The sequence below is a fragment of the Homarus americanus genome, unplaced genomic scaffold (assembly GCF_018991925.1).
Source record: "Homarus americanus isolate GMGI-L3 unplaced genomic scaffold, GMGI_Hamer_2.0 scaffold45562, whole genome shotgun sequence".
Classification (NCBI taxonomy): Eukaryota; Metazoa; Arthropoda; class Malacostraca; order Decapoda; family Nephropidae; genus Homarus; species Homarus americanus.
In genome coordinates this window covers 1,507,904-1,527,116 of record NW_024744839.1, presented here as the reverse complement: position 1 = coordinate 1,527,116, position 19,213 = coordinate 1,507,904, and the positions used below count along the sequence as shown (strand labels likewise).

At 37.4% G+C, this 19,213-nt stretch overlaps 1 protein-coding gene across 2 annotated transcripts in view; it reads left to right on the top strand.

The window, feature by feature from the left end:
* LOC121878065 (contactin-like) overlaps positions 1-18,971 on the top strand; it is a 33,354-nt gene extending 14,383 nt beyond the window's left edge. Inside the window, exons 13-26 of one of the 2 annotated variants that reach the window (XM_042384043.1) lie at positions 15-149; positions 1,880-2,061; positions 4,799-4,840; positions 4,978-5,061; positions 6,594-6,732; positions 8,108-8,262; positions 10,306-10,437; positions 11,544-11,633; positions 12,102-12,287; positions 12,478-12,663; positions 12,841-13,009; positions 13,680-13,813; positions 16,302-16,485; positions 17,580-18,971. In XM_042384043.1, coding sequence (XP_042239977.1) covers positions 15-149; positions 1,880-2,061; positions 4,799-4,840; positions 4,978-5,061; positions 6,594-6,732; positions 8,108-8,262; positions 10,306-10,437; positions 11,544-11,633; positions 12,102-12,287; positions 12,478-12,663; positions 12,841-13,009; positions 13,680-13,813; positions 16,302-16,485; positions 17,580-17,713 — 1,952 coding nt within the window. In that variant the 3' untranslated portion in view covers positions 17,714-18,971. The remainder of the gene's footprint in view (positions 1-14; positions 150-1,879; positions 2,062-4,798; positions 4,841-4,977; positions 5,062-6,593; positions 6,733-8,107; positions 8,263-10,305; positions 10,438-11,543; positions 11,634-12,101; positions 12,288-12,477; positions 12,664-12,840; positions 13,010-13,679; positions 13,814-16,301; positions 16,486-17,579) is intronic. The other variant, XM_042384044.1, reaches the window with a different exon arrangement.
* Positions 18,972-19,213: the final 242 nt, after the last annotated feature.

Here is a 19,213-nt window from a genome sequence, read left to right as displayed (position 1 = left end):
TGTGTATTCCTCAGGCGGCCGTCGTCGCATTCTTCGTAACGGCAACCTGGTCATAAACCCAGTGTCTCGGGAAGATGGAGGCAACTACACTTGTACTGCTGAGAATACTTATGGAACTGATATGAGTTCTGGCCGTCTCATCGTGTTAAGTATGTATTATTTTATGTGTCAGTCAGCCCTATGAATAGCAGTCTAACTCGCTCATAGAGAACTTTCTGACCAGTTCTCGGTCCCTCATTGGATATTTTTTTTTCCCAGTGAAATAAACATTTATATATGAGCCCCCTAAAAAATTCTCTGTTTCTTTCTTCTTCTTTGTGTATTCACTTTGTTGTGATTTAAGGTGTTAATATGAAGAAGGCATTAAGTTTATACCAGTCATAGGTTCTTCTCTTCTTGCTTAACATAACATAAATTTTTCATCCAAATAGTTTTACAGAATTTCTATCTTGTCCTTTTTTTTTTTTTACTTTACTAAACTTTTTAACTTAAATACAGTAGAAAAGTTTTCATGGGCATTGACAAATGGGAACGCCATAGTCTAAAATAGTTGTTAAGAGGAGCGTTTGGCTGAAAATGTGATGAAAATCGTAAAATCAAAAAGATATTCAGAAAAATTCCTGAGGAAAGCTGTTGCCTACAACTATCTGGTGACTTATTTTGATTGTGTAATATTTGTGTAGCTATGCATTATTGTGCTACCCCCCACTTCATTTAAAGGGCCCTTCTGTTTACATAGCAAAACCTGTAGAAAAGTATTTATAATAATATTTTAATGTAAAGTAATACCAATCACTTGGTAAAAATCAGTATCTGGCACATTTCTCAGCTAGCTAAGAGCAAGACCAGTCTTGTACACCGCAGTTACACACAAAGCAAGCGAGGGAGAGGTTCAACCGTCTGTTGCTCTCGCACCACCCTATTGGCCTGTATCTCATCACGAGTATTTCTAACCTTCAAATCCCTAAAGCATGTCCATTTATGGGCCGATTCTAATAAAACAAAAACTAAGTACGTAGTAGAATAACATATTGTGCATGGCTGAACATATAGATTTTCTTTACATATGTTTCTTTTATTATTTGCTGATTATATCTATAAATATTTGGAAGAAAAAATGGTAAGTTAGGAAAAAAATTAATGCACCCAAAACAAAAGCGATAATCAGAAATGTCTATATGTCATGTTCAAGGGGGTTAAATTACCTATACTCCATATGAATTTCAATGTAATCTAGCGAGAAATTATGGTAAAGTAGGATTTTGAAAATTAATAAGAATACAAGGGAAAAATCAGGTATCATGGGTTAGGCAGAACCAATTCAGGGTTATAGCAACAATGTATCTGGTGTCCTTAATTGCTGACAGGAAATTGATATTGATTGATCAATTATTAACGAATTTCATGCTTCAGCCGGACGCTCCCCTTAAGGCATTATCACGGTAAATAAAATTGAACTTGTGGCCACCTTGTAGTACAGTATAGCAGGGTGAGTACTGTACAGTATTGTGGGGTGCAACTTGTGGCCACCTTGTACAGTATAGCAGGTTGAGACTTGTGGCCACCTTATAGTACTGTACAGTATAGCAGGGTGAGACTTGTGGCCACCTTGTACAGTATAGCAGGTTGAGACTTGTGGCCACCTTGTACAGTATAGCAGGGTGAGACTTGTGGCCACCTTGTAGTACAGTATAGCAGGGTGAGACTTGTGGCCACCATGTAGTACAGTATTGCAAGGTGAGACTTGTGGCCACTTTGTAGTGCTGTATAGTATAGCAGGGTTAGACATGCAAGTTTGACAAAAAAATCTTGGAAAATTTTGATTGCAGACATTTTATAAAATGCATTGTGACCAGAGATGGTGGCTTTCTTTCAACAGACAAACCAGAATTCTATCTAAGTCCCCCTGAACTAATAACCAGCTCTAAAGGGGAGACCATAAATCTGGAGTGTGAGGCTTATACTGACCCCTTGCTAGATACAACTTACTCCTGGCGACACAACGGCTTACGAATTGAGTTAGACGACACAGAATATTTGCGTTACATCGCATATGAGCAGGTAAGTACAGTACTATCTGTGTATGTTTAATTTTCATAAAATGTATATTTATTTATGGTAAATTAAAGCTTTTAAAAGCATCTTCTTGGTACCATTGGTTACTACTGTCATGTGACTGTATGGGATGCCCGTGATTGGCTGATGCATCTCGCAGCCCATCTCCTCAAACTGTTGCATCGTGACAATCTTAGTCTGCTGCCATTGTGCAAGCTTGTTCACTCACTCACTGCAGTTTTTGCACACTCTCTGTGTTGTGCAGTGTTCTGCATTACTGTACTAGCATATAATCTGCCAAGAATACCATTAAAGTAGTATTAATACATAAAAAGTTATTACAGTTACATGTACTGTACTGTACTGTACATTGAGCAAGTGTTAAGTATTATATGTATGGCAGAATGGAAGCACTCTGGAGCACCTTAGCTTTTGTCTTTATTCAAGATCTTCAGAGGCAACTGAATTTACAACAGTAGTAGTAGTAGTAAAAAACAAGTAACGGGTGAAGAAGGTTCAGTGGAAGGGTAAAGGGTGGATGGAAGTGAGTTGTAGGAGTAGAAAAAGTACTGTGGCTTAGCACAGCTTGCTTAATGGTGATAAGATTATCAACAGCAGCAGCACTCTGCCCGGTCATGACAACAGAGGAGGGGTTGGGTTTCTTTTGGAAGATTGCCACCGCTGCAAACACAGCCCATGCTCAAAAAACCACCAGGGGTATGCCAAACCATCACAATAAAGATATGAGGAATGAAAGGTAGGTTAGTGGTAGTTTTTTTTTTAGGACGGTATAGGTAAAGTCTTTGACCTTTTACGTCAATGATGGATGGAGCAAATTGGAGAGAAAGAGTTTTGAGTCTTTGATCTTGGAAATATCAAAGTACTCGTAGCATGGAAGGATGTGGGTATTGTCAGAGAGTGACGTGGTGTAGGTGGAGGTGGAAGGGGTGTTGAATCGCTGATTGTAAAGGTCAGAGTATTCGAGCAGCTTAGAAGGAAGAGGCTATAGTTGGATGTGATTGGGAGAGATTGAGAGGAAAAGTGGCAAATTGAGTTTTTAGTGAGAGGTGGATGTGGGAGTTGGTGTTGTAGTTCAGTGATGTTTTGACGTGGGTGGGCAAGAGGAGGGGGGGTGGGGGGGTTGGGGGTTCAGGACTGCCTGTTGGGATTCTCGAGTATGCCTTCTCTTGGGTCTTGGACCCAATTTACCCCTAACAGCTTTCCTCATTGTCCACTGCTTTGGGCTCTCTGCCCTGTGGTCTGTCACAGAAACTCTTGACCTCTATCCCCCCTTTAAAAGACAGGTGAGGGCTTCAACTGTGTAGATCTGAGGTTGTGAGTCAGTGCCGCATGTCTGAATTTCCCTCTTTAAAACACCAAGTGGAACTTCAACAAAATCAGTGCTGTGTCAGACACATGTTTTATTTTGAGACTCTGGCAGGGTGTTGCTGGGCATCACATCCTCTGTGATGTGGCAGCTTTCCCAGTGAGGGAGTCTAGTTGATGTGTGCATTTGTTGTTGCAGTGTTAGTGTTGTAGGAGGGAGAGTGGAGCTGAGATGATGGTGGGGGTGTGTCTGGGGTGAGCATGGAGGGGGAGGTTTGGCCACCAGTCAGGGCTGTGCCCACAGTAAATACCACGCCGGGGTTGCCTGTGTCCTTGGCCTAACTCTGCCAACATGGTGCTGATGCTTGCCAAGTAGCCAAAGGTTAGGGTTCATCCAGTCTCTAAGTCTTGCTCTTGGCTGCCTCATACTGGGTGTTGGTGTAATATGGAGGGGTTCCTGTATCTAAATATTTTTGCTTGTGCCTGTAGTCTAAATGTAATGGGATTGTGTTTGATCCTGCGAGATGTGTAGTTTAGACTCGGAAAACTTTCTCCTGTACCCAGAAAATTCTGGGCATGTGTGATATTTTCCGGGGATGAGAAAATTTGTCTCCACACCGGGAAATCTCTCAATCCCAGGATTGCTCTGCACCAATTATTCTTGCTTAGAATGATGTTTTGTTTTGTTATAGTGTTCTTCGTCCAGGAAGTGTTACTTATACAGGCAGTCCCCAAGTTACGACCGTCTGACTTACGATCACCCGCACTTACGAAAGGGATCCCAATATATAATTCATCTCAAAAAATTTAATTAGAATTCCATTTTTTACATGATTTTTGTTATTCTCTATTATTTAACATCATTTTATTTACAGTATTTGTATTATTTGTTATGTTTGGGTTGTTACTGTTGTTTTGTGTGTGCAGGGTTGTGCTTTAACCTAACCTAAACTATGGAATTAACACTGTTCTGACTTATGAACAAATCGACTTACGATGAGGGTTCAGAAACATATCTCTCCCTTTCTTAAGCCGGGGGACTGCCTGTACTGTATATAGTTTATAAAAAAATAAAATAAAATGAAAAATTTAAAAGTTTTGTGTGGGTGTTACACCAATCAGCGCCCACCTACACCAGTTTAAATTTCTCAATGCCTGTATGTGCCTATTCCACTGTGTTTATCTCCCCTCCCTTTTTTTTCTGAAAACCTGGAACTCATAATGTATGGGAAAAAGCCTGCAAATGAAAGTGGCCAAGAAGTCAAGGATAAGCATCACTGTGGATGTGTAAGGCATATGGAGGTGGATTGTGTATGTGGTTGTATTTTGTTACCTCGTGCTAAAGTTTTTCTTCAACTGTCTTTTCTTTGCATTCATTTTGTTATTAGCTTATTTGTGTTTTGTTTGCCTTTTACAGGGATATGAATTTGACTATAAGAGGAGGCTGTATAACCTCTATGTAAGTACTTGTGTTTGTTGTGTACACTGTTTATATGTATCCAATTATTTTTGACTCTTTTTTGAACAGTATTGAAAAAATTTGTCACTGTGGGTCACTGTTGTGTAAGACTAACTTTATGAATGTTTATTTTTCAGGATAGTCCGTATGAGGCCTCCACGTACTTGAAAGAGAGGGAGGAAGAGATATACATGAGCAAGAGAGAACCACCCTATCAAAAGGTAAGCTGGAAAGCATTGTAATTCAATTTATAGATTTTATAAGTTTTTTAATTGAGTGTTTAATGAATAAGGAAATAGTTCAATTTAATCTTTAATATTTTTCTCCAAGTGGTGGTTTATGTTTAGTCAATGAATATACAGTACTTGTGCAAACTATGCGATGTATATACTCGAATTAATTTCTTTCTTGCAAGGATTCCAGTAATGCAAATTATATTCTGCTAAGTCTAGTATGTGACATTTTATAAGATACAAACTTTAAGCCTAAAACTACCTTCACCCTGACTGTGAGGAGGTGAGGTGTTGACAACCAGGCAGGGAGCTTATAAAGTGTCACTGAATTGACTACAGCATATAACTTACATTGCTCTAATTCTTGCAAGATAGCAATTAATTTGAGTACAAACATCCCATAGTTTGCACTAGACATAAAAATTTTTAGTAATTAACTTAGTACATTTGAGTACAGGTTTTCCCTGAGGACAATGACTTTTACTTTTTCATAATATCTATTCAGGGTGGTGTGTGCATGTAAATGAGTACAAATAAATGAAGAAAGTTATGTATATATACCCAAAAATATGAGTTGAAATAACAACCATAACACCTCACAGCTTGGCCCAGTAGCCTGGTGGTTACAATGATGAGCTAACTATATACAATGCCATGATTAATCACTATTAAGCATTATTATATCAGTAAACACTGTTAATAACAGTAAAGCCAATGAAATATGGGAGGGAAGGAGGAGAGTTAAGTGCATACGACACTCAACTAGCAGTCACTCGACTCACTCCCCTTACCCGCACCCATTGCCAGGCATATGATTGAAATACATATAGGAGAAATACATATCTTGAAGTCTAATTTGAAAATGGTGATGGGCACAGTGATAAACAAGTTACATAAACCATGTATTTACCTACAATAACATAATAAGAAACATTATATCATTACTAGAGTGAATGAAATATTCCTACAAACAACAATTGACAACTGTTTATGTTTACCACCTCCTCGGGCACCTGTGTCCAGTACGACCGACTGGTCAACCAGCACCCACGGGCTTAAAATGTTCTTTGCTCTGTTTTGGGAATGCTTCTTTGGGAGGCTTCTTAGCCCAGAATCACCAAATTTTTTGTCCAAATCTTCCAAAATACAGATTTGCCAGATCCAGATCTTTGAGGGTTCACTGTACATATACTGTATTGCCTCTCTATACTGATATAGTTAGTTAACAGCCAGTTTAGTACAATATAGGGATTTTTTCACTAAAATCGAATCAGAAAAGCTTTCCCAATACTGTACCAAACTTTGCAAAGAAGTAAAAAAATCTTTAACTGAACATCATCATCAGTCATTTCATAAATTCCTTACATTCCTCAGTTGAATACTTCAATGTTTAGAACATTTAGTGTTCATTGAAGGTGTTTACTACAATTTATTGATATCTGCTCATAACATAATGCTGTTATTGAGCTTTGCCTACTGTAACAGTGTTCTTTTATAATCCAGCACTTAAATTATTCCAGGGTAATCGCGCTGGCCACCTCCGGATTGTGAACTTGACTCTGGCAGATGCAGGCGTTTATGAGTGTGTAGCCAAGACTCCAGTCGCGAAGATTGCCATCTCCACTACTCTTGTTATCCACGGCCCCCCGGGACCTCCTGGTTAGTGGTTATGTAATGGATAAATTGATCCTTATTTCACTGTACGGTATTTGCTGAATGATCTCACCGGAAGTTGGTTGATGTTCTCTATAGTTTATACTTAAACTATACTATATTATTTTCTAAACCATCAATTATTGCTATCAGAGTACCACAGGACATGGAAGACTTGACTGTTTGCCAAGCACTGTACTTTATGTCCTTCACTACCTATTAATTTTCAGTGTTCAAGTCATTCTGGAGGCTTCCATAAGATGTTGAATGCAGTAATATCTCAGTAATGGAAATCTAGGTACTGGAAATCCCAGATAACTGGAATTGAGAATGTGTTCCAGTATTTTTCCTGAAATACATCTCATTTTCCGGCATCGAGAAATATTTTCTCGTACAGTACCGTCTTTGGTGTGTCGTATACATGCTACCCGGGTAGTGTTCTCCTCACCACGTGCTCCACCATGTCAAGGAAAAGGTCTGTGAGTGATAGTGATGGTGTGAAAATGATTTTGTATATTTTCATGTAAAATTAGTAATTTGTAAATATTGCCTCAGTAACTGATCACCGGGAAAATTAAAGCACCTTCATATATAGTATTCAGAAGGTGGGCTTCTATATTAATTCTTTGTTGAATGCTAGTGATGCCAGGGGTATGTCACTGATACGTTCCGAAAGAGGTCTCTTTAAACCGAATTCGCACTAAATCGAAGTGTTGTTTCAATGGAATAATTTAGTTTGGTACTTGAGAGAAACACAAAATACTAAAAAGACTGAGAGTCTACCCAGATGCACCTCAGCCCATCTAGAATAAACAAAACATTGTTTTTTGTAGTATTATGTTAAAACAAACACTCATAAAGCAACACAGCTAAAATTATGGGACTGAAATGGTCTGTTTACTAGCGATCAGCTGATGGGAAGATGGTGTTTGACAGTTAATGCCAAGGTCTACTGCTTATTTATTTATCTGTCCTTAAGAGTGACTAAGTTTTTCTCTTATAAAATGTCACTGAACTGACATGGGAGAATATAATTAACATTGCACCATATAATTAGCAAAGTATGTTTTTGAAAGAAAAAAAAATGCAGCACTGCAGGTGAAGAATGAATCATCATAGTAGGTGACACAGAGGTGTGGTAGGTGATGCAGGTGGCCAGGTATGCCGAGATTTTCCCAGATAATTTTGTATATCTCGGCATTTCCCGAGTTATACTAATACATTCCGAGGCTTTATCCATGCCGAGTTATATGAAATTCTGAGTTATCAAATGCCGAGTTATCGAGGGTTTACTGTAATTGTAATAATATTTTTATAGTTTAAAAAAAGATAGCTTTTATTGTATCGCCCCATGTTATTTCAAGGTGATTATTTGTAACAGGTGGAGTAGCGGCTGTGGATCTTACAAGCATGAATGCTCGAGTGCAGTGGACTGACGGAGCGAGCAATGGACAACCTATAGTGAATTATACCATACAGACACGCACTCAGTGGACAAGGAAATGGAAAACTGTGGCTGAACACATAACAGCAAAGGTAAGAGACTGATTATTAAGGCTACACTTGGTTGCTGAAAATAAGAGATGTAATAATAGTTAAGAATAAAACAGAATGTTATCACATATTTAGTTACATGTAAACTACTTGAAATAATGATTTGTGTATGCAGTGGATTGATAGCTACAGATATCTATGTATAAATCAATATACAGAATGTACTAGCATGTTTTAGTAAAAATAGGTCATTATGAACGTAATTATTTAAGTGTAAATTGATGAAGGTATTTAATGCATCAATTTTGCTCATCTTGGGGGAGAAGATGTAAATAACAAAGTGTAGAGTAATAGAGAGAGCTTGATGGGTTGATACAGCTATATGCAGTATATTGGTGGATGACAAACAACTTCAGTATGAAGATGCAGGTACAGGTTGCTGGTTCATAAATTATTTATTAAAAGAATAGTGCAACTTAGACAGATGGAGATACAGGTGTCCTCGATAATCACAGGACCCGATAATCGCCGATCTGGCTTATCACGGTATCCTCAAATGCAACCATGTGTACGCTTATCACTGATTGATCTGGGTTATCATGGGACAGCGGCGGGTCTGTGAGAGCCAGCGGTAGCAGTGACTGCCAAGAGGTGGCAGCACGGCTTGTGGCGCCAGCTTCCAGTGACAACATTTGTTTCCCCACTTTGTTTTGTTTGGTGTTTGAAGGCAGTTTCCTGCTCCGTGCTTGTTTTTGGTGCAATTTTGTAACTTTTACTTACACTCAACCGTGACACGTGTGAACAAGATGAATGTTAACGTTCCTGATCCAGCCAAGCGACGAAGACGTGTGTGTTCTCTGGTTGAATGTTCCGATGTTCCCGACAAGGATAAGCACGCACTTGGCAGCACACCCATTGTGTTGTACCACCTTCCTCTCTCCCTCCCACGCATTGTGTCTCACCAACACTCTGCCTCTCATTCTACTATGACTGTCATTCATGATACAATATTGTACGGTACTGTACATTGTTTATTTGTTATTCATTAATTAGTAAAGATATGCTCCTAGTGTTATATCTTTAAGTGTACCTACACATTTTTTGAGGGTATATTTTGGTCAGTTAGGGGATACATCTTTGGGGTCATGAGACGATTACGGTGAATAGCTCACCCGGACACAGGTCTTCGACCCACAACAAGGCCTAGAAGGCGAAAAAATAAGAGTAGAGAAATTAAAAATAGAAAAGAAAAATATTATATTAATCTACACCACGAAGATGCCAGAAAACCAGCTTTTTGAAGTGACACAGATTGTATGAGCATGGAAACACAAAAGAAGGCAGAGCATTCCACAGTTTGGCTGTGTGGGGAAAGAAAGATGTACTATAATGGGTTATTTTAGTGTGACCGACATCCACAGAGAAACAGTGGGCACCGCAGGCAAGATGAACGTTGCCCGTTAAAGTACCTGTAAAAGAGAGTGAGTGAAGCAACATTGCGGCAAAGAGAAAGGGAAGAAAGATTATCAACTAAAGGAGAAGAGTCAATAAGACAAAATGTCTTTGATTCCACTCTATCTAACAGTTGGACAGAAGAATTGCCACCCCAGATATGAGAGCAGTACTCCATGTTAGAACGAATGAATCCCTTATGAATTTGAAGCAACTGCTCAGGAGTGAAGTAGCTACGGCATCTGTACAGCATTCCCAGCTTTCGGGAGGCGGCTTTAGCAATGTTGTGGATATGTGGCTTCCATAACATATTTGAGGAAATGGTGAGGCCTAGCCTTTCTATTTTAGAATTCGGCAGAATAATTGCATCCTGAAATGTGTTTTGATGTGTACAGTTTTGCTTATCACGGTAGTTGTCTGGAACCTAACACCCGCGATTATCGAGGATACATGTGTAATAATACTGTACTATATTGTACATACAGTAGTTTGGTTAATGATATAGAACTAATAAGATAGAAGACAGTATTTTAGCTACAATGGTAAGAAAATATTGACTACATTCAAAGCAAAGGGTAATTAATAATTCAGATTGAGTGTACGAGTTGTTTTTTTCGTTTTTTCTTTTTATAGACGATTGATCCCAATAATGGACGTAGAGAGTGCCAGCTGGTTGACGTCCTCTCTCCCTGGGCGTCTCATGAATTCAGAGTCCAAGGTTTAAACAGCCTTGGTAAAGGGCAGTTCTCTGCACCATCACCACAGGTAAGTTTTACAGTTACCATGAAAATATTGAGATGTTCATGAAGTTCATCATGGTAACCTAAGACAATACTGTATTATTGTGTTGGGTTATGGGCAGAGCTAAATGGATATGTTAAGGAATAGAGTGAGGAGTGGCCAAAATTGCAAGGCTTGTTACTGCGGCACATGAAATTTAATAACGTTGTTGTGATTTTATTGAGCGTAAGTCTGTCAATTGCATTTGTACATTATACCAGTTATGGAACAAATATAAAGATGGTTGTTATGTATAGTACAGTAATTACAATACATGCATAAGTACCTTAGCTGTTGAAGTGCAGTTATAACATTAAAGCCTCTGCTACATGCACTAGAATAGTTAAGACAGTGTTATGCTGTCTGGTTGTTTGGTAGGCTGGCAATGCATATAGAGTGAGTGACTGACATTGTTTATGTTGACTTCTGCCTCCTGGGCAAATGTATTAACAGTGCTTGGTTAGTACAGTATTTAGAGAGGTGCCAAAAGTTAACCTTTTATCCTGTGGCCATACATATACAGTATCAGTACCAAAAGTAAATTTAGCTAAGAAGAAACTAGTGAAATGACAAAATTAATGACAAAATATGAGGTTAAGGACATGGTGCATCTAGAAGTCCCAATGCTTTTTCAACCAAATGATGCCAGTTTATCATCTCATTGAACTTTCAGTACTTTGTCATCTTAATTAATACATTATTCCCTCTTTTCCACTTTTTTATTTTCCATTACTGTTAAATATGTATTTTTCCATCTTATTGTAAATCTTTTGTCATATGTAATGGTTATTCATATGTGCATCCCACACCCCTGACTGGTTACAGGAATTTTATTAAATAAGTGAATGGGTGAATATCCCAAATTATCTACTATTCAAGAGCCTCTTGGTCCCAAGCATTTAGGATACCTGATACTCAAATGTACGGTATTACTGAACCATATAAATTATATATCATGGATTACTGTATTTCATTACTTTGGCTGCTAAGCTAGGCTGAAGGAATTATGGTAAAATGCTGTATCAGGCACACAGGATATTATTATTACTACTAGAATAAGTTACTTGAATGTGTTCATTATTTGTTGACAGGCCAACACCAAACAGGACATTCCCTTCACGACACCCACCAACTTAGGAGGTGGAGGAGGCAAGACTGGAGACCTTACCATCACCTGGGATGTGAGTCACTTTATCATTTATAACTTGGAATATGAGAACTTTTTATCATTTACACTTTAAGGTGTTTGCAGTTATCTATCATCAGGGATGTGATTTCTCTGTGAAAAACGATATATGTACAGTATGTTGTGTTGTCAAAGTAAGAGAAACAATTGAATCCCTACAATTTTATGTAAATGAGGCAGAAAGTCAGATTAGCAACCTGGGACTTGGTCACAAATTTTGTGATGCCATATAACAGTAGGGTCTACCATTAGACAATACATTATGCTTCCAATATTTTACCAGGCGGTAGTACCTCCCTGTTTGATAGCTGCCTACTACCTACTGTCACATCTGCTATTGATTGTTATACCTTGACTGTCACACCTGCTGTTGACTGCCACACCTACTGTTGACTCACACTTACTGTTGACTGTCCGACTTCCTGTTGGAGTGTTTTATTTTCCATGAATCCAATCCTCCCAGCCGCTCCCTGGAGAGTACCAGAATGCCCCCGGTGTGTACTACAAGCTGTTCTGGAAGCGCACTGTCATTGATCCTGAGACAGACTATCGGAGCATTGTTTTAAGGAACCGAGGCAATGTTGGCATGCATGTTGTTGATGTGAATCCCATCAAGTACTTTTACACTCAATATAATGTGAAAATACAAGTAAGTGAAAAAGTGTTACTCTTATACTTTGTGTCTGGAGATAGAAGTGAGTGACTTGGAAATAGTATCTGTCTATTGATACAGTTTATGAATGGTCATCTTGGTGTGTGTGTGTGTGTAGTTATGGAATTATGATTTATAATTTATTAAACCAATTGGTTTCCAAAATCATTTTTGGTTACTATTTTAGGTATGGAACAGCCATGGCCCTGGACCAGTTAGTGACCCAGTGGAGATCTTCTCTGCTGAAGACATGCCTCAGGTGCAGCCAACAGAAGTCTCTGCTTTTGCTCATAATGCTACATCTCTCAATGTAACCTGGCAGCCCATTCATCCCACTCGGGATAACATTCGTGGAAAACTTGTCGGTTACCGGGTTAGTACCATCAGAGTGGTTTCTGTAAGATAAAATGGGTCCAAACTTTACAAATTACCGTATATAACATGTCATAGACCTAGACCTTTATGCTTCACTCTAGTTCCTATCTGTATATCTTTTCCAAAAGTTCTTCTTATAGACTTGTAGTTATTTGGTTACTAATTTTTAATATAGATCAAGTACTGGAGAAGGGAAGATAATGAGACTGATCACATCATCAAGCTGCAGAGGGGCACAAAGCCTCATGGTCTTATTGTTGGCTTAATCCCTAACACATTCTACTGGGTGCGAGTGATGGCATACAACCAGGCGGGGTCAGGACCAGAGAGTGAGAGGTTCCTCGGTAAGTTATGCTTTTCTTAATTTATTGAGGAAACAATAATTGAGTGATATATTTTTGGATTCATTTCTCACTTTATTATAATTTCTCTTTATATTATCTAACATTGTATTTCCTAATATACCGATATATGTATATATATATGTATATATATATATATATATATATATATATATATATATATATATATATATATATATATATATATATATATATATATATATATATATATATATATATATATATATATATATATATATATATTGTTTGGATTCTATATAAGTTTTTATGTTAAAGTTTATTTAAATTAATCTTCTCATTTCTTAGTTAAAAATGTTTTATCATAAATTTCAAACTGATAAAATCTCAATGCAGATATCCTCCGTTGTAAGTCTTTCACATCGTACTACATGTAAAGTTAAAGGTAAAAATAAGAATATATACAATTACTCTTTCTTGTCAAAAGCAAATTGTGTCATCTTTTTATGTCTCTGATAGCGAGTCACAACTAGTATATACTGTAGAACTGTAAAAATCTTTCACTTCACCAAAATGTTCTTTTCTCTATATGAAAAATGGTGCAGCAGTATCTTCTCCAGATTTTTATAATGCAGTAAAAAATATAAAATAGTAAACATCTTTCAGCTTAAACAAATCCTTTCTTATTTCCTAGAACGAACATGGAGACATCCTCCCCTCATGCCTCCAAATGCAGTCAAGGTTTACCCTATCAATCCAAGTACCATTCGTGTTACCTGGCGAGGTGTTACCCCAACACCCGCGGAGGAACCACTCATTGGCTACAAGGTATGTTTTCACCTGTATTTCTTTTCCTCTCCTACTTTGAATCCTGTAATACTTCTAGCAGGACAACACTATTGAGGTTCTCAATTACAGTAAATAATTTGGTGTGGCAAGGATTGAAGCGTGTAAATATAAGTGATAAATTAATTATTATCTTTATTAATGTTCAAATAAAACACAAATACCTGTACTTAAGTCATTCCCCATTGTCATGACAGGGGGTCTACTTCTGGCACACTTGTGTGTAAAAAAGGTTAGACATTTTAACCAGAATTTGAAAGCAATTCATAGTATGATGTGTACAGATGCTCCTCTACCAATTAGTTACATTCCTGAGGCTTGTTTGTAAGTGTAACTTTACTCATGTAGTTACTTTACATATTGTAAAAAAAAATATATAATTATATATATATATATATATATATATATATATATATATATATATATATATATATATATATATATATATATATATATATATATATATATATATATATATATATATAAAGTACGGTTGGGGTCAAAAGTTTGCACCCTCCTAAAATGAAGCAGCATTGACCCAAAATGGGATAAAGTAGCACAACTGCACCAGATGACAGTTCACGTGAGAAGTTTAGAGACTCTTAACATTGACACACTCACCATGGCCGGGGAGCCAACTTTTGTGTACATTAAAGCTGCACTCTGATAATAAATGCAGCACATTACAGTACAGTATTCATTACCAGCCTTTAATTGTAGTGTAATGTATAAATAGCTTATATTAATTTTTTGGCAATTTTCAGTACAGCACAGATTCGTTTGTTCATATCTCTGAAGGTTGGTAAGTTGAATGTTTAGATGGAAGTAGAGGAGAACCTGTAATGGAACCATGCACATACAGTAGAACCCTGATAAATTGGACTGATTGGGGTAGACCCCAGTTCCAAAAAAAGCAAATATATGGGAGGGGGGGGTGGAGCCTCGTGGTTCAGTCAATTAAAAAAAGACAGCTGTTAGCTTAAAGACTCCCCTGGCTATACTGCGTGACCATCAAATTAGATTGTGTGTGAAAGACACAACAAGTAAATATGACCTGGAACACTCCACTGTTTATGACTGCACATGTGACAAGGAGAAATTTTGTGCTAAAGCACTTACAGTATAATGCCATGGACAGTGAAGGAATTTTTAAGAAAACCAAGCATTCCTATCAAAATACTGTGTTGATGATGTAGTGTATGAGTGATACAAACAGTTACGAGTGTGGAGATTCAAGGCGCAGCCGAGAGATTTGCCACTCGGTTCAGACATGAAACAGTCAAATCCAGTGAAGGGTTGGCTGCACAGGTTCAAGAATTGCCATGGAATTGTGAACCACAAGGTGAAAAATTATGTGCTAATACGGAGGCAGTAGGACCGTTTACTGATTTCCTGAAAAAACTTCCAGAGGAAGAAGGGCGACAGCCATTTCAAATTTACATTATAGATGATACAGGGTTGTACTGATGGTCACTTCCTACTAACACACTGAACTAAAAAAAAAAATAATGACACCCCAGGCCACAAGACAATAGAGCAGCACCTGTCACTCATTGTGTGTGTAAATGCAGATTGGTGACACAAGTTCACACCTGATGCTGTAGGCACTGCGACTGACCCCAAGCCCTAGAAGACATAAAGCAAGAACTGCCAGTTTATTATTATAGAAACAAATCTGCCTGGTTTATCTTGGCTATATTTAAAAAACAGTTTGATGAACATTTCCTGAAGGATGCAGTCATTCCAACAACAAATGTGCCTGAGACTGCCAGAGCCATCCTCATTTTAAATAATGCTTCAGCCCATCCCTGTCTTGACCATCAGCAGATTTGTGATCAGTTGCTGGAGGCAGTAATAATAATTGTAAATAGTAATACTGTAATATAATAAACAAGTGTCCTGTACCTCATATTGCCTACAAATCAATGTTGTTTACCTCTTACTGCCAACCTCACCCCACTGCCTCACACACACTCTTTGCATGCATTCTTGTCTCTTCCTAGCCCTTGTGAGGCCAACCTGTGGTAAGGACATGTATTTCTTTACTGTTTATATCATGCATGACCACTTTGTAGAATTAGAATTGTTTTTATTTGTTTTGTTTTTTTAATTTCCTAAATATACCCGTGTGGGAGGGGGGGAGTGGATTGTATGCCTACTGTAGCCTAGTGCTTGAGGGTTTTAGGGATAGGACAATGTACCTTCCAGTTTGCCTGCTGGGAAAAAACTGACATCTTCATGGCATCACACTGTGGACAGTTGCCATGTAGCTAATTGGAGATAGATTACCATGAGAGAGGAGACCTACAGGAATGAGGCGCCAAAATCTTACGCTACAATCGGAATTATTCGATTTTTGGTGAATTTTTTCTCTTAAGTGACAGAAATGCAAGTCTGCCATTTGGATAAGATTATGCTTTGTAATGCTATGCTTGTGTATTGTATTTCATTTATCAATTTGTATTTTCAGATCAAAGTCTGGGAAGCAGATCAAGATTTTACAAAGGCAAATGATACATTTGTGTACATTGGCTCTCCACTCGAGGCATATATTCATGATCTCACCCCTGGAAAGTCCTTCAAACTGCGTGTACTGGCATTCTCTCGGGGTGGGGATGGCAAGAAATCTTCACCTCCATGGAAATTCCAGATGGGTGAGAAAATGAGATGATTTAAGAAAAATAACTGCCATTAGTGTCACACGTTGATTCTACAGTAGTTCACGTAATGGATATAGTATAATTAACTCTCCCCCCCCCTCTTTTTTCATAATTTATTAAGTTATAATTGCATTAAAGACACTTTCAGCAAGCCATACTGTATACAGTATTATTATTTTGGAAATTTACATAGCTACAGTACGTACATGTTTTTGCTTGTACAGTACATCCGGATAATTCACGGAATTTTATTTCGCGGTCCTCTGTTATTCGCAGATGACACCCTAGATGTACCCAAGAATATCTGTGGGTAGTTTTAAAGTTGTGTGTGTGTGTAGACACACACACAAAACACATGCAAATAAATAATAATGGGAAAATCCTCTTACAAATAATCAGAAACAAATTTATACACATTGTGACTGTCTACCCTCAAGTCCACTCCGTGCTTTGTTATTAATAAAGCACTGAGTAGACTTGAGGGTAGACTCAACATTATTAATATACATTTGTTTCTGATTATTTGTGAGAGGATTTTCCCATTATTATTTATTTGCATGTGTTTTGTGTGTGTGTGTGTGTGTGTACATGCACACACATATATACAATACAGGTAAAAGAAATAATTGTCCTAAGGCAAACACATAAAGGGAATATTCATTTCTTTGTACACAAATAAAAATGTAACCCCCCCTGGTAAGCAAATGTTATTCATGGATTTAGCTATTCACAGCCATTTTGAGCACCTAACCCCCGTGAATTTGAAGGAAATGCTGTATGTGATCAATAAAACCAATCCTTTTTGGTTTTTTTTCTATATTGCCTCCACCCACTCTGACTCACTAACAGACATAAAGCAACTACTGTACTGTACTAACTTGCCATATGCATTCCAGATTTATTACAACTTTTGTGCAGGGAAAATTTAAAAAAGTTCACTTTGGCATTTTGTTAATCTTCCATTAGAATTATACAATAAATTTACCAATTTAAAAAAATTTATACAGTATATAACTTGCAGTAAGCTAGAGATTTATTTAAAGTTGTCCACAACATAGCAGTTCAAATATGTTCTTTATACTCCTTAGGGGATACTGATGTCCTGCGAGGGGATGGTCTGACCCCAGCCCCCAACCACTGCCTCAACACCACCATTGTCATCACTTTCGTGGTTGCTTTTTTAACTCCTCTTCTGCGATCCAGAATTTTCACAGCTCACTGAAGATGTACTTTTCATCCCAAACTTTTATTGGTCACTGTGACTGAAGACTTAAATGCCATCTTTTAGTTATTTACTTGGATTAGTAAAATCCAGTCCATAGTGTTGACATATTTGGTAAGTAAAGAATCCGATCCATTAATGTCGTCCACACATTGTGTCTTGTATCACAAGATACCAAGTGACATAATGTTTTAGCTATGGTAGTACTGTACAGTACTACTTTGACACTTATTATCAATAACAAGTAAATAATTTATTTTTAGAATTTACACAAGATAACTTTCATGTGACTGATTTGCAATAATTATTATATATTTTAATTATATTTTAGTCTTATAGCCTTAGCCAATCACAGAAGTATTACAGAGATTGCCTTTATCTCACTAATGCATTTTGCATTTAGTAAACTTAGTATAGATTATGACATGTACACACTCTCAGACATCCACAATGCAGTAAACCCTCTCATGTAAATTCAACAACAGTGTTCCCTTCTCTCAAATGGGAGTTGATGACTTAAAGATTTAACACTAGCTTAATTGTAACCCAGTTGCCAAAGAAGATTAGCTCCAGTAACATTCTGCTCATTATTGGTTTATTAAATGTAAAAAGAATAGGACATTGTCAAGTTTTGGGTCTCTGAAAGTTAGTTAATGTGTTACCTTGTTGAAGAATTAAGGAATGGTAGTAATCATTAAATGAATTTAGGAAAGTTATATAAATAGTTTTGGAAAATTCTCAGTTGAAGATCTAAGTAAGGCGCTTCTCTCATTCAGAAGATACTCTTACTTTGCAGAGGAAGAACTACGTACTGGAAAGCTCCAGCTTATGTTAAGGACTTAAAAAGCACTGAGCTTTAGATACAGAGTTTGGCATATACTGAACTGTACTGTACAACGGTACAATTTCAATTAAGATTTTTCAAAGCAATGTTGTCCCTATTTCTTTTGTTATTTTCTTGAATTTTTATACGTACTAATTTAAATTAAACATCAATGATTCAAATTGAAGGAACATTGGTGTGCATTTGATCCATTCTTAAATGTAGCATTTAGTTCATTCTAAGTATAGGATACCTATTTTAATTGTGTTTTCCATGGTCTTCCAGATTGTATATTGCACATCTGCTTTCTATGGTAGTGTTATGTATTGTATTAAAACGTGAATTAACTGTAGAAGCAATAAGTACAAAAGTAACATTGTTCCCATTATTATTGTTGTTATATACAGACTATTGAAACTATGAAATATGACTTGTTGGAGGTAACTTGTGACAGATGGTAGTGGCAGAGATGAAGGTAACTTGTGACAGATGGTAGTGGCAGAGATGAAGGTAACTTGTGACAGATGGTAGTGGCAGAGATGAAGGTAACTTGTGACAGATGGTAGTGGCAGAGATGGAGGTAACTTGTGACAGATGGTAGTGGCAGAGATGAAGGTAACTTGTGACAGATGCACTTCTTGTTTTCCTGTTGTACATTTACTGTGTTTGTCTCAAGG